The following is a 13038-nucleotide window of genomic DNA, read 5'->3' on the forward strand; positions in this document are numbered from 1 at the left end:
GGGTGACTGTGGTAAAGCATAATTCTAATGCATGTGATCCTGGTTTTAAGCCAAATCCTATTATACCCAAAGTAATAACAAGAAAAATCTAAATGACTCCAAAAAGGTATTTACTAGTAAATTTTACTGCATTGGGTTAAATATATATTGGATGCTATGTAAATATTAAATATTAAAATTAAATTGATTATGTGGGAATGCACTACAAAACAGTTCATAAAACAGCATATAAACCAAAAACTATGACTATATACGATGTACAACTACCTATCTAGCATCTATCTACCTATCTATCTATCTATCTGTCTATCTATCTATCCATCTACCTATCTTTTCAAAAGGAGTCCTTGCATGGCACTCTCAACTATTAGCTGAAAGGTTGATGATTTCAGCCCCCTCAGAGATACCCCAGAAGACAGAGACTGGTCTGGGGATGTGCTTTGGAAAGGTCACAGCTTTGATAACCCTATTATAACCCACAATACCACTCTGCACAGTCTGGGTTACCATGAGTCAGAATCAACTCAATAGAAACTAATAACAACAATATATATTGAAAAAAACAACAACAAAAAAAAAAGAAATAAATTCATATCGCTTATTTCCTTGAAATAAAATTACATTTGCTTTTCCTGTATTACAGTGTCCATTTATCCTTTCCTGTTTAATTTCTATAATAAAATTATTAAAGATCTAAATGTTTCCTATTATGACTAAAATCTAGAACATTATGATACTCATGAAGAGATTGTACAAAAATATTAGTGATATGGACAGATTAGATTTTGGACATAAGTTTTTACTAAAACTGATTGTATATATTAAAAAAAATTTCCATTACCAAATGAATGTTCCTATGAATGATGATCCTCATTTTTAAAATACAGAACTTCCACTAGAAAACTCAAGTGATTATAAAGCATACAATAATTTTTAATAACAAGGATCACCCACTGACTAATAAATGAAACAGCCAATTTGTTTTAAATGGAAATAGAATTAAGGAAGAGTTTTCATGAAGTTTGGAGTAGATGTAAATATCTACAGCTAATTATAATCCACTGGATTATAATCTAATAAAGTCTTCTGTATTTACATATACATTATTGCCAGATTCTATTCTGATTTAGAAATCCATACATAAATGGAGGTTGCCCTACAAAAAATATACAGGCACCTTGCCACATTTCTTTTGTCTTGTTATATTGAGAAATATATTCTGAACAGAGTAAAATATTGCAAACCATGATTTCTTCTTCATGTCATCTTGAATTTAAGCCCATAAAAACTATACAATGAAAGGTATCAATGATGCATACCAAAGCTTTATCCATAATTACTTGTATTTTCAGGTTTCTTTTCAACAGTACAACATCTGAATTTTCCTGTGAAACATAGGACATAAATTAAATAAAACATTTTCAAAATTTTGTATTATAATGATCATGTTCATGATACAAACACAGAGGTAAATAAATATAAACTAGATATACACATACAAATATACCGATACATAGATATACGTCAAGTTGTTTCTGACTCATAGCGACCCCATGCATAGCAGAACAAAACACTGCCTGATTGCTTATGAATAGCAAAGAAACAAAGCTCTTTAGCTCTGCCAAAAATGGCCTGGAGCCACCCTACTGCACCAGTAAGCCTCAATCTGAAGGTAGTCACCTCTATTGTTCCATTGCTCGGCATGCCCATTGTAGCTGCCTCACTCTGTGGGCTAGGCAGCCAGCTGTGCCTTCTTGTGCCAGTCTCCTGGTTCTGCTGCCTCTGCTGCCACCATTTCTATGCCACTGCTTCTCATCATTTCTCACCATCTCTGGTGGTACAGCATTCTCTCTGTCTCCTGGGTCTAGGAGGTTCTCAGCACAGAGACTCCAAGTCCAAAGGACGTGCTGCTCTGAGCACTTCTTTCTTGGTAGTAGTGAGGTTCTCCTTTTCTACCTCTGAGACTAGCTCTCTTTTAAGACTAGTAGGATGGCAAAACTAATTCCTTCACACACACCCCAAAAAAAATCCAAACACATTGCCATTGAGTTGATTCTGACTCATAGCAACCCCCATTGGGTTTCTGAGGCTGTAAATCTTTACTGAAGTAGATCCCCCTATCTTCCTTCTGCAGAGCAGCTGGTGGGTATGAACTGCTGATCTTCTGCTTAACAACCAAATGCTTTATGCACTACACCACCAGAGTTCCTTCATTAGGGTTCCATATACCTTATTTTTGTGGTCCCACCTCCACAGGAGTTCCATATATTTTCTTTACATTGTTAGCAAGCTGTCCAATCCCTTTGTTGGGCCACAAGCACCTTATTTGCATAGTCCCACCCAATCATTTTGTGGGAGTCACAAGACCATGGTGAGAAAGGCCATATAAAAGCAATTCATTGCACCACATCAGTCATCAGGGAAATGCAGCTGAAAACCACAATGAGATACAACTATGAACACACCAGAATGGCTTAAATGAGAAAGAATGACTATAGCAAGTGTTGATGAGGGTATGGAGCAACCAGAATACTAATGTATTGCTGGTGGGAATGTGACATAGTACAACTGCTTTGGAAAACTTACAGGGTTACTTATAAAATTAAACAGGAACTTACCACATGACCTAGTAATAAGAGAAATGAAAGCATATATCTACACAAAGATTTTTATATCAATGTTTATAGCAGCTTGGAAACAATCTAAATGTCCAATAGGTGAATGGATAAAACCCAAAAAAACCAAACTCAGTGCCGTCAAGTCAATCCAAATTCATAGCGAACCCTCCTTGGGTTTCTGAAGTAGTGATATGGGAGCTCTGGTAGCATAGGGGCTAAGGCACTTGACTGCTAACCAGAAGGCTGGCAGTTCAAACCCACCAGCCACTCCTCGGAAAGAAGATGGGGCAATCTACTTCCGTAGTCATAATACCTCAGAAAACCAAGGAGGGGTCGCTATGAGTTGGGTCCGACTCGATGGCATATAACAACAACAACAACATATGTATACACACACACACACACACAAAATCACTAAAGTGCCTAAGGCATTTGACTGCTCACCAGAAGCCTGGCAGTTCAAACCCACCACCCGCTCCTCAGAAGGAAGACTGGGCAATCTACTTCTGTAGAGATACCACCTTGGAAAAACCCAAGGAGGGGTCACCATGAGTCCAATCGACCAACTGCAGTGAGTTATAGATTATTCTCCTTTAATTCCACAGAGATAAATGGAATTATATGGCATGCAATCTTTTATATCTATCTTCTTTCACTCATAATTCATTCATGCTATGGTTATTAAGGAGTTCAAAAAAAATCAACAAGACTAGAAGCTGGTTTGTTGAAAAGATTAATAAAATCAACAAACTACTTGCAAAGTTATCAAAGGAAGAGATGCAAATAACATGAATAAGAAATGAAATAGGTGACCTCACAACAGAACTAGTAGAAATAAAAGTAATATTATCAGGTTGGTAGTTAAGGTTGTTGTCAACTTGGCTGGGCCTTGTTGAGTGGCTGCGCAGCTGGATGTGGTTATTCCCTGTGGTGAGATTAGCGATCAGTTCCATAGTGGCATCTACTGAAGCAGCTTAATAGTATATAAGAAACAGCTTTGAGGAAGGTCTCTAGTGTTTTGGTACACGTGAACCCTGCATATAGCTGAATCTTCATTCAGTAGCCTGCCATGTTCGACCAGTCTTGGGACTTTCAATGGATTTGTATCAATGGCCTGCTGTGTAGTTTGGTAACATCAGGATTGTGCCTTTTTATTTGTCAACCTTGGGTTTGTCAGCCTCAGCAGCCAACAGCTACCTGAGTGAAGAAATCCTCCAGTTTTAGTGAGCTGGGAGCCAGAGGCAGAGCTGAAGCCCCCAGGGCTTTCACCCAGCACCTAGAGCCCAACACTTTGAACTTGTACTTCTAGCCTCCAAATCTGTAAGAGAATAAACTCCAGTTTGTTAAAGCCATCCCATCTGTGGTATCTCGTGTTAGAGTGGCACTATAGGCAACCAAAACATCAGGGTACTATGAAGAACTGTACTCCAACAAATTTGAAAACCTAGAAGGAATGGACATGTTTCTAGAAACATACTACTTACCTAAACTAACACAGACTGAAGTAGAAAATCTGAACATAACCATAACAAAAGAAGAAATTGAACAGGCCTTAAAAAAATTACCTACAAAAAAAGGTCTGATTCAAATGGTTTCATTGGAGAATTCTACCAATCATTCAGAGACGAGCTGCCACCAATCCTACTCAAACTATTCCAGAACACAGAGAAGGATGGAATCCTCCAAAATTCATTTTATGAAACAAGCATAACTCTGATACCAAAACCAGAAAAAGACACTACTAGAAAGGAAAACTACAGACCAATATCCCTCATGAATACAGATGCAAAAATCTTCAACAAATCCTAACCAATGAACTCTAACAAAATATATATAAAAAAAATAATAATACATCATGACTAAGTGAGATTCATACCAGGTATGTATGGTTGAACATTAGAAAAACAATCACGTAATCCATCACATAAGTAAAATAAAGGTAACTATTCACATGATAATATCAATTGGCACAGAAAAGGCATTTGATAACATCCGACACCCATGCCTGGTAAAAACTCTCAGAAAAATAGGAATAGAAGGGAAATTCCTTAATAAAGGGCATATTGGTGAAACCAACAGCCAATATTATTCTCAATGGAAAGAGACTGAAACCACTCTCCTTGTGAATGGGAACCAGACAAGGATGACCTCTATCTCTACTTCTATTTTATGTTGTATTGGAAGTCCTATCCAGGGCAATGAGGCAAGAAAGGGAAATCAAAGGCATCCAAACTGGTAAGGAAGAAGTAAAACTAACCCTATTTGCAGATTATATGATGCTATACATAGAAAACCCGAGAGTCTCAGCAAGAAAATTACTGGAACTTATTGAAAGATGCAGCATAGTGGCAGGATACAGGATAAACACACAAAAATCAGTTGGATTCCTCCACACCAGCAAAGAGGTCTCTGAAAAGGAAATAAAGAAATCAATACCATTTACAATAGCTACCAAAAGGTAAGATACCTGGGGATAAATCTTACCAGGAACACAAAAGACCTATACAAAGAAAATTACAAGACAGTAATTTAAGAAACTATAAGAGATCTACATAAATGGAAGTACACACCATGCTCATGGATAAGAAGATTGAGCATGGTGAAAATGTCCATTCTACCCAAAGCAATCTATATATTCAATGCAATCTTGATCCAGACTCCATCAACATTCTTTAAAGACATGGAAAATCCAATAACTAATTTTATATTGAAAGTAAAGAGACCCTGGATAAGCAAAGCACTATTGAAAAAGAAGAACAAAGTAAGAGAGGTCTCAAAGCCTACTACACAGCCACAGTTGTGAAGACAGCCTGGTATTGGTACAATGGCAGACACATAGACCAGTGGAACAGAATTGAGAACCCATAAATTGATCTATCAACCTATGGTCAGTTGATCTTTGGCTAAGGGCTAAAACCCATTCAATGGTGATGACAGAGTCTCTTTCACAAATGGTGCTGGCACAGCTGGATATCCATTTGCAGAAAACTGAAACAAGATCCATTCCTTACACTATACACAAAACTGAACTCCAGATGGATCAGACTTAAATGAGAAATGTAAAACTACAAAGTTCATCAAAGGAAAAATAGGTGCAAATATAGAGACCCTAATTTATGGCATAAATAGACTATCAAGCATAACCCAAGATGCACAAACAGCAGAACATGAACTAGATGATTGGGACTTTCTAAAAATTAAATTCTTATGTGCATCAAAAGACTTCTTCAAAAGAGTGAAAGGAGAACCAACAGAATAGGAAAAAAATATTCGGCAATGACATATTGGGCAAAGGACTTACCTCTAAAATTTACAGAAAATTCCAATGCCTCAACATCAAAATGAAACACACCAATTAAAAAATGGGCAGAAGACATGAACAGACACTTCACCAAACAAGATATTCTGGTGACCAAAAAGCACATGAAGAAATGTTCTTGATCATTTGCTGTTAGAGGATGCAAATCAAAACAACCATGAGATACCATCTCAGCCCAGCATTAATAGGAAAGTTTAACAACACAGAAAATAACAAGTGTTGATGGGGATGTGGAGAGTTTGGGACTCTCATGCACTACTGGTGGGACTGTCAAATGATACAACCACTGTGGAAGAAAAAAAAAGTTGGAAACAAAAATACCATTTGATCCAGCAATCCCATTACCTAATCCCATTTAGGATTAGGCATATATCCTAAGGAAGTGAAAGGCAGGACACAAATAGCTATGTGCACACCCATATTCAATATAGCACTATTCACAATAGCAAAGAGATGGAGTGCCCTCCAACTGAGGAATGGATAAACAAACTGTAGGACATACACACAATGGAATACTCTGCAACTCGAAAGAATAATGTAGAATCTGCAAAAGACTGCGTAACATGGATGAACTTGGAGGACATTATGCTGAGTGAAATAGATTAATCACAGAAGAACAAATACTGTATTAGTCCACTATTGTAAAAAGTCAAGGAAAGCTTAACACTGAAGTGAACTTTCTTTGTTGGTTACCAGGGATAGGAGGGCCAGGGAGGGAAAACTTCTAGATAGGTTGAAAATATATACATACATATGTATGTATGTATAATGAATGTATGTATGTATATATATATATATTTACCAAAGATTATTCGTGGTTACCAGTGTTATGAAGGAGGGGGAAAAGGGATGCTTTTCTTTGGGGGGCATTAAGCTTATGCTAATAGGTGGTGGAGTATTTTGCAAAAGGATAGCAATAATGGTGGCATAACATAAAAAAAAAAGGAAAAAGAAGAAGGAGTTCATTAATTTTTCTCATAGGAAAAAGACTGGTATAACCCCTGAGATTATGGCCTGGGGTCACCTTTTGGGCCTGGAATTGGACTCACTTCTGTGCATATTTCACTCAAAGAATAGACAGGGCTTTGAGCTGAACAGCTACACTAGGCAGATGGACTCCTTAGAACAGTCAACCACGAGAGAACAGAAGGGCTGCATTTGTATAGGAGAAAGCTAGGCAGGCAGGAATGCACAGGCAAGGGGTAACCACAGGGAGGAGGCGGGAGGAGAGCTGTTACACTGCAGGGATTGTAATCAGTGTCATGAAACAAGATGTGTGTACTATTGAATGGGAAACAAATCTGCTCTGTAAAATTGCACCCATATCACAGTAAAAAGTTAAAAACAGAAAAGAATTCATTAGTTTTTATTGCTAAGTAGTGTACTATTTTAAAGATATATGTGTTTATACATTCACCACCGATGGCCATTTGGATGATGTACATATATTAGCTATAAAATAGCTTATAATTAAAACTGCTGGGATCTTGGAAAATACCTATAACCGCAATAGCTGAGCCATATGGCAATTATGGCAATTGTGCAAAATAGTTGTTATGTGCCGTGGAGTCGGACCCGACTCATAGAGACCCCTCCTTGGGTTTCCGAGGCAGTATTGCTATGGAAGTAGATTGCTCAACCTTCCTTCTGAGGAGAGGCTGGTGGGTTTGAACCGCCAGTCTTCTGGTTAGCAGTCAAATGCCTTAAGCATTACGTGCAAAATAGTACAAAAATATCAAATTGTTTTCCAGAGTGGTTTGATCATTTTACATTCTTACCAACAGTTCACTAGAGTTCGAGCTGCTTCACATTCACACCTACATTTTGTAATTTCAATCGTTTTATCTATTCAAATTGATATTTATTGATATCTTGCAGAAGTTTTAATTTGTAGGTCCCTAGTTATTTATATACTCTGGTAGCGTAGTGCCTAAGGCACTTGACTGCTAACTAGAGGGCTGGAGGTTCAAACCCACCAGCCACTCCTCAGAAGGAAGATGGGGCAATCTACTTCTATAGTGATACTGCCTCGGAAACCCAAGGAGGGGTCGCTATGAGTCAGTCTGACTCCACAGCACATAACAACAACAACAGTGATTTATATATGCTTTTTGTCCATTAGGTTTATTTCTACTAAAATTCTTCAGTAAACAGCCTTGTGCTTAATCTTCCTTATGTTTAGCCTTGGAATTTAAGTTTATGTTTCAATTCCATTTAATGTTTGCATCTTATTATTTAAACCAAAACAGGTTTTGGTAAGTTGTATTTTCACTCTCATTTGTTTCCAGAAATTTTTTTTATTCCCTGCTTTATTTCTTCTGTTACCTCGTAGTTCTTGAGCAGTGTATTAGTCAGTTTCCATATATTGAATTTTTTTTTTCTTTGCTGTTTCCTATTATTGGTTTCTAATTTTATAGCATTGTGATCTGAGAAGATGCTTTGTAGTCTTTTCATGTTTAAAAATTTGTTAAGGCCTCTTTTGTGACCTAACGCAGGGTCTATTCTGGAGAATGATCTATGGGCACTAGAGAAAAATGTGTACTGTGTTTTTGTTGGGTGGAGTGCTCTGTGTATGCTTATGAGGTTGAGTTGTTTGTGTTGTTGGGATCTTCTGTATCTTTGATTTTTCTAGTTGTTCTGTCCTTCATCAAAAGTGGTGTGTTAAAATCTCCTAATACTATTGTAGAATTGTTTATTTTCCTTTCAATTCAGTTAATGTTTGCTTTATATATTTTGGAGCTCTTTCATTGAGTTCATAGATATTTATTACAGTAATGTCCTCTTAAGGGAGCTCTGGTAGCATAGTGCCCAAGGCACTTGACTGCTAACCAGAAGGCTGGCGGTTCAAACCCACCAGCCACTCCTCAGAAGGAAGGTTGGGCAATCCTACTTCCGTAGTGATACTGCCTCGGAAACCCAAGGAGGGGTCGCTATGAGTCGGGGCCAACTCGACGGCAAATAACAACAACAACAATGTCCTCTTAGTCAACCTTTCAGTGTCATATAATACCCTTCTTCATCCCTTATGGTGGTTTCACCTTGAAGTCTATTTTATCAGAAATTAGTATTGTCACTAATTTTTGGTTGCCATTAGCTTGGTACATTATTTTCCATCACTTGATTTTTAATTTATTTTTATATTTGTATATAATGTGGGTCTCCTGTGGGCAGCATATTGATGGGTGTTCTTTTCTAAACCAATCTGCTAATCTCTTTCTCTTGATTGGTGAATTTAGTCCATTCACATTCAGTGTAATTAATAATAGGTATGAATTTATGTTTTTTATTGTATTGTGTTTTTTGTTGTGGTTTCTTTGTGCCACATATTTTTCTGTGTTGAGTTCATTTTGTGTTATCAGTTTTTTTTTTAAATTTATTTTCTTTTCTTCATTATTGTTGGTTTTGTGTTTACCAAGCCCCTATGATTTTTTTCTTTCTTAATTTGCTTAGAAGACATGTTAATTTTGTGCTTAACCTGTTGTAAATTCTTATCTCCCTCAGTTTGGAATAGTGTGTTTATATAGACATCCTCCTGACTGCCTCTCCATTTTGGAGTTTTGTAACTATAATATTTGTTTCCTCTATTTGCTTTGTTGTTGGATTTATTTACAGATTGACTCCTCTATTTCTCTATTTACAATTTTTGTGTAAGCTTATTTTAGTTTTGAGATTTTTTTTTTCTGGGTTTATTTCTAGTTTTTGTTGTCAACTGTATTGTTTTTAATTTGTTTTTTTCCATTGTTGGATTTCTGTTGGAAGGACTCCCTTTAGCACTTTTTTTTTTCCCGTGAATATACTTTTTATTTTCACAGGTTGTCTTTTTAAAACAATGCTTGTTAGTATTATATACATCAGGTATTACTGTTTTTTTTTTTTTTTTTTAATTGTGCAAATCTACAGAGCAGAATTTGTTTTACATTTAACAGTTCATGTATGTTTGCGTTCACTCCCCAATTACTATCCCCAACCCTAACCTACTCTCCTCCTCTCCCTTTCCAATAACCCTCTCCCCCCGGTCCCATGCCCTCCTTAGTTATGCACTCCTGTTTGTCCAGCTTTTCCTCCATGTTACTGTTGCCCCTCTGGTGCCCCATGGCTGATTGCTCCAAGGTATTTATCTCCATAGAGTAGGTGAGTGCATCACCCTGGGTTGGGTGTTCTGCATTTAAATTTTATTTACTGTTGGGCCGAGAGCTAGCCCTTGGGAGTGAGTTTCATCCCAGACCCAATGTGTATCCCAGGGCCATAGTCTTGGGGGTCCCACCAGACTCCATCTGACCAGTCATTCTAGTCATTAGTGTGTTTTTGGATTTTGTTTCATGCTTTCTTGCCACTCTATCCAGGATCTCCAGGTTTGATCTCTTCCTGAGTGGTTGGCATTGATAGCCAGGCACCAACTAGTTCTTCTGGTCTCGAGGTCTATCATATCCTAGGGCTGTTTTCAAATGCCCTTGCTTTTCTTCACTCTTCACTTCTGACAAGAGGAGACCATTAGCTGTATTGTAGATGGCCGCTCGAAAGGTTTTAAGACCCCAGCCACTACTAATCAAAGTAGGTTGTGGAACAAGATTTTTATGTTTTCTGTTGTGACAATTGAGTCTGAAGACCCCCAATACCATGGTCCTGAGTTGGCAGATCCAGTAGATCTCTCTCCCACAGTGTTGTGTTGTGTATGACAGATTACTCTATGCCTGTCCTCTGTTGCTTCTGTAGGGATTGTGGGTATTTTCTATCACTAGTATCTGTGCATGATTAGCCTCAGCTGAATCTATCATTGGTCTAGAGTATATTGCTCTTCACTCACTCCCATCTGATCTTAGTTGTCTGTGTGTTTATCTGTAGCCTGGTATTTGGTGTTAATGATAACACAGTATTGGGGATATACTAGTATTAGCCTCTGTTGTCTATATCTTATGTGCACAATTCGGTGTCTTCCCTTTCCCCAATGTTGTCATGCTGGTCAGAGAATATTTCCATACCATTCTTCCCCTTATCCAACTCAGCGTGTGGCCCCCTACTAGTCTGAAATTATCCCCTCCTTTTCCCTCCTAGCCTTAGTAACCTATAAAGTGAGTTCTCTTCCCTAAGAAAACCCTTCCTTGACTTTTTACAGTAATGGGCTCACACAATATTTATTCTTCTGCGATTGACTTATTTCACTCAGCATAATGTTACCTCACATTATGAGATGATTCATGTCATCATTGTTCTTTAACAGTGATATAGTATAGGATTCCATTGTGTGAATGTACCATAGTTCGGTTATCCATTCATCTGTTGATAGGCATTTAGGTTGTTTCCATCTCTTTGCTACAGTGAATTGTGTTGCAATGAACATGGGTGTACATATGTCTGTTCATGTTCTGTCTCTCACCTCTTTAGGATATATTCCTAGTAATCAAATTGCTGATTCAAATGGTATTTCTATATTCATTTTTTTTTAAAGAAATGCCACATCATTTGCCACAATGGTTGTACCACTTTACAGTCCCACCAGCAGTGTATGAGAGTTCCAATCTCTCCACAGCCTCACCAGCATTTTTTTTATTTTTTTGTCCTGTTGAACTTTGCTATTATTGTTGGGGTGAGATAATGTCTTATCATTGTTTTGATTTGCATCTCTCTAATGGCTGATGATTGCAAGCAGTCCTCATGTGTTTGTTGGCTGCCAGCATATCGTCTTTAGTGAAGTGTCTGTTCATGTCCCTTGCCCATTTTTTTACTGAATTGTCTATTTGGCATTGAGGTGTTGAAGTTTTCTATAGATTTGGGAGATAAGTTCTTTGTCAGATATGTCATAAAAAACAACAACAACAACAACACAAACTCACTGCCCTCGAGTCAGATACAACTCATAGTGACCCCTCTTTGGGTTTCCAAGGTGGTATTTCTATAGAAATAGATTGCCCAATCTTCCTTTTGAGGAGTGGTGGTGGGTTTGAACTGCCAACCTTCTGTTTAGCAGTCAAATGCCTTAAAGACTAAGCCACCAGAGCTCCCAGATGTGTCCTAGGAAAAATTTTCTCCCAATCTGTCGGTTCTCTTTTTATCCTTTCGACGAAGTCTTTCAATGCACATAAGAATTTAATTTTTAAAGGTCCCAGTCATTTAGTTTCTCTTTCACCTAATATGCATTCTGAGTTATGCTTGATAGTCTATTTATGCCATAAATTAGGGTCCCTAGATTTGCTCCTATTTTATCTTTGATGAATTTTATAGTTTTGGGTTTTACATTTAAGTCTTTGATCCAACTTAAGTTTCTTTTTGTGTATGGGGTGAGCTATGAATCTTGTTTCATTTTTCTGCAAGTGGATATCCAATTTGGACTAGTTTTCACAAATTCCCTTAATTTCTGGGGGCTGTGAATGCTCTCATTTCACCCTCATATTTGAAGGACAGTTACCTGGATATATAATTATTGGTTGGAATTTCCTTTCTTTCAATGCCATCCCATTGCCTTCTTTTCTGCATGATTTCTGCGATGTGAGGTAACTTATTTTTTTCCCGAGCTGCTCTCAAAATTCTTTCTTTGTCTTTCATTTTGGAAAGTTTGATTATGATATTCATCATTGTGACTTTCTTTTGTCTATCTTGTACACAATTTTTTGAGCTTCTTGGATGATATCTTTTCATGTTTCATGATATAGAGAAAGTTTTCTGTTAGTAAGTCTTCAATAATTTTCTAAGTGTTTTTTCCTCCTCTTGCTCTGGAATTCCAATAATAATAATAAACCAAACTCACTGCCATTGAGTCAATTCCTACTCAAAGTGACCACCACTGGGTTTCCAAGACTGTAAATCTTTATGGAAGTAGATGGCCCCATGTTCCTCTCATTGAGCAGCTATTGAGTTTCAACTGCTGACCTTCTGGTTAGCAGCCAAATGTGTTATCCACTACACTACCATAGCTCCTTGGAATTCCAATCAGGCAAATGACCAAAGGATGAGAGACAAAGTCTGGCCATTCTTCCTTCTAAGGAGCATTTGGCTGTACTTCCTCCAAGACAGTTTTGTTCATTCTTCTAGCAGTCCATTCAATATTGAATTGGGACTAGGACAACCTATTTTTCATTTTTAATTTTCTACCAAAACACACAGAGT

At 37.5% G+C, this 13038-nt stretch overlaps 1 protein-coding gene across 1 annotated transcript in view; it reads right to left on the reverse strand.

Moving 5' to 3' along the window:
* Positions 1 to 13038, reverse strand: part of LOC103192136 (A disintegrin and metallopeptidase domain 3-like) — a gene marked incomplete at its 5' end in the record, with an annotated part of 189876 nt that overhangs the window by 166795 nt on the left and 10043 nt on the right. Inside the window, one exon of the mRNA XM_007935063.1 lies at positions 1320 to 1385. Coding sequence (XP_007933254.1) covers positions 1320 to 1385 — 66 coding nt within the window. The remainder of the gene's footprint in view (positions 1 to 1319; positions 1386 to 13038) is intronic.

This window comes from Orycteropus afer, unplaced genomic scaffold (genome assembly GCF_000298275.1).
Source record: "Orycteropus afer afer isolate SDZICR_OR568_19922 unplaced genomic scaffold, OryAfe1.0 scaffold00024, whole genome shotgun sequence".
NCBI classification, from domain to species: Eukaryota; Metazoa; Chordata; class Mammalia; order Tubulidentata; family Orycteropodidae; genus Orycteropus; species Orycteropus afer.